The 2,886-nt window shown below is 37.9% G+C and overlaps 1 protein-coding gene across 1 annotated transcript; it reads left to right on the top strand.

The window, feature by feature from the left end:
* The first annotated feature begins 790 nt into the window (after positions 1 to 790).
* LOC117171133 lies at positions 791 to 1,840 on the top strand. Its single transcript, XM_033358185.1, has one exon. The coding sequence runs from the start codon at positions 791 to 793 to the stop codon at positions 1,838 to 1,840; it is 1,050 nt and encodes a 349-aa protein (XP_033214076.1).
* The last annotated feature ends 1,046 nt before the right edge of the window (positions 1,841 to 2,886 follow it).

The following is a 2,886-nucleotide window of genomic DNA, read 5'->3' as shown; positions in this document are numbered from 1 at the left end:
TTTTTATTTACCCCATCACGCGGTAATTAAGGAAAACAGCTTATCTACTAAGCTACGCGTAGTTTTCAACGGGTCTGCTAAAACAAATACCGGCCTGTCACTTAATGACAAACTTATGGTAGGGCCTACTATTCAAAGCGATATAGTCTCCCTAATCCTCAAATTTCGCTTGCATAATTATGTTATAACAGCTGATATTGAGAATATGTACAGACAAATTCTCGTACGACCAGAAGATCGAAAGTATCAACGCATTCTTTGGGGGGACGTGAATAATATTAAAACTTTTGAATTAAATACAGTCACGTTTGGCCTAGCTTCTGCGCCTTTCTTAGCGATACGTTGTATACAACAACTCGCTAAAGATGAAGGACATAGATTTCCCAGAGCATCACGCGTATTAACTAAAGATATTTACGTTGACAATTTACTCTCTGGCGCTGCTACGATTGAAGGAGCATTAGAAATTAGGAATGAAATCACTGAATTACTAAAACTCGGTGGTTTCGTACTTCGACAGTGGGGATCAAACGATTCACAGATCTTACGCGACTTAGATGAGGAAAATATAATTCCCAATTGTCAATTAGATGCTTGCCATTTAGACAAACAAGAATCCGTGAAAACCTTAGGCACTATCTGGAATGCACAAAACGATTGCATAACGTACATCGTCAAGCCAGTAGCTGCAAAATTAATAAAATCTAAACGAAAAATTCTGTTCGAAATTGCAAAAATCTTTGATCCTTTAGGTCTACTAGGACCAATCATTTTATACGCAAAGTGAATCATGCAAAGACTTTGGCAATTAAAATTAGACTGGGATGAATCAGTTCCTAACAGCGTGTTTACCGCTTGGATGGAATTCTGTGACCAACTTCCAGTTATCAATAACGTGTCCGTCGAAAGAAAAGCCTTAATTAATGACGCAATTAGCGTTCAATTGCACGGTTTCTGTGACACAAGTGAGTGTGGCTACGGAGCATGTATTTATTTAAGATCAATGGATTCTACCGGAAACATAAGCGCCGCGTTATTTTATGCGAAATCGCGTGTAGCACCATTGAAAACAGTTTCTCTGCCACGACTCGAGTTGTGTGGAGCTCAACTTCTTGCTAAGCTCATTAAACAAACCATTGCCATCACGGGAATTTCTTTCGAGAAAGTAGTATTGTGGTCAGATTTCACTATTACGCTACATTGGATTCACACTTCATCACATTTTCTGAAGACATTTGAAGCAAATCGTGTTGCTGATATTCAAAATCAATCCAATCCAAGTCAATGGCATCACATTCGTTCAGGAGATGATCCAGCCGATGCATTATCACGAGGTCAGCTTCCGAATGAATTTGTGAAAAACGCACAATGGTTCAATGGACCACAGTGGCTTTGTCAGGCGGAAACGAACTGGCCGAATCTTGAGCTAAGTACGTTAAGCGACGTGCCGGGAATGAAAAAAGTTTCATGTTTTGTTACCGACGGCATAAATGACGATCTTTTACTACAGTACTCTTCTTATGAAACATTGAAACGAGTGATCGCATATTGCATGCGTTTTAAATTTCAAAAACGACATCAAGGTCCTTTAACGGTCAAAGAATTGGAAAATGCAGAAAAAACAATAATTAAATTAATTCAATATATCGAGTTTACTGCCGAAATCTCAAATTTAAAAAAAGGAAAGGAAATTCATCCTGAAAGTAAATTACTCTCACTTACCCCTTTTCTTGATAATGATGACATTCTTCGCGTAGGAGGGAGATTAGAAAAATCCGATCTTGCATACTCACAGAAACATCCAATTCTTCTCCCTCGATCCCAATATGTAACAAGCTAAATTATCGATTATTATCACAAGCAAAACCATCACTCAGGTATTCAGACCACACTTTACGTATTCCGACGTAACTTCTGGTTACCTGATGGACGGAATCAAATCCGTCGGTACCGGAACATACGATGGGAAATTTACCAAGTGTTAGATCAATTCCAGCCCGACCATTCTCCCATGTAGGGGTCGACTACTGCGGACCTTTTTACATTAAAGAGAAAAAATTTCGAAACCGTACGCGTGTGAAGGTCTATGTAGCCGTTTTTGTTTGTCTCGTCGTTAAAGCCGTTCATCTTGAAGTAGTTAGCGATATGACGAGTGACGGGTTCATTGCAGCATTAAAACGATTAATTGTTCGACGAGGTAAACCCTCAAATATCTACTCTGACAATGGGAAAAATTTTATAGGAGCACACAATGAGCTGCTAGAAATATGTTCTTTTAAATTCGGAAGCTCATCAACAAAGATGTCAACATTTTTTAACAAATCAAGCCACAACATGGCACTTTATTCCTCCTCTTTCTCCAGAAAATTCGTCAACATTTCTGGACCAGGTGGTCTAAAGAATATTTGAATGAATTGAATATTCGCCACAAATGGAAGGCAGGTCAACATGGGATCAAGGGGGGAATAATTGTCCTTCTAAAAGAAGAAAATTTACCACCAAAGCAGTGGATATTGGCACGTGTAATCAAAACACATCCTGGAAACGATGATGTTATTAGAACAGTCACTGTAAAGACTGCAAACAACGAATTTAAGCGAAATGTAAAAAAATTATGTCCATTACCTATAATCGATAACGAAAAGTGTGAAACATGTTAATTGTACTGAATGTTGATCGCTATTCTCTCAACGGGGGGAGTATGTCGCGTCGCTTATAAATGTAGTCTTATTGAAATTTCTATTTTTGTATATTTTCTATGTTTAAATTTCATTTACTATGATTTGAAACCTAAAACACTATTTAGAAGAACATCTGCTAAAGTTTTATCTGTTTATGAGGCCCCTCCTTAGTATACAAACTGCTAGATTCAAAAAGAGAAATTTG

Source organism: Belonocnema kinseyi, chromosome 4 (assembly GCF_010883055.1).
Source record: "Belonocnema kinseyi isolate 2016_QV_RU_SX_M_011 chromosome 4, B_treatae_v1, whole genome shotgun sequence".
In the NCBI taxonomy this organism is placed as follows: Eukaryota; Metazoa; Arthropoda; class Insecta; order Hymenoptera; family Cynipidae; genus Belonocnema; species Belonocnema kinseyi.
Note: the sequence above shows the minus strand (reverse complement) of the source record. Positions and strands in the feature narration are given on the sequence as shown.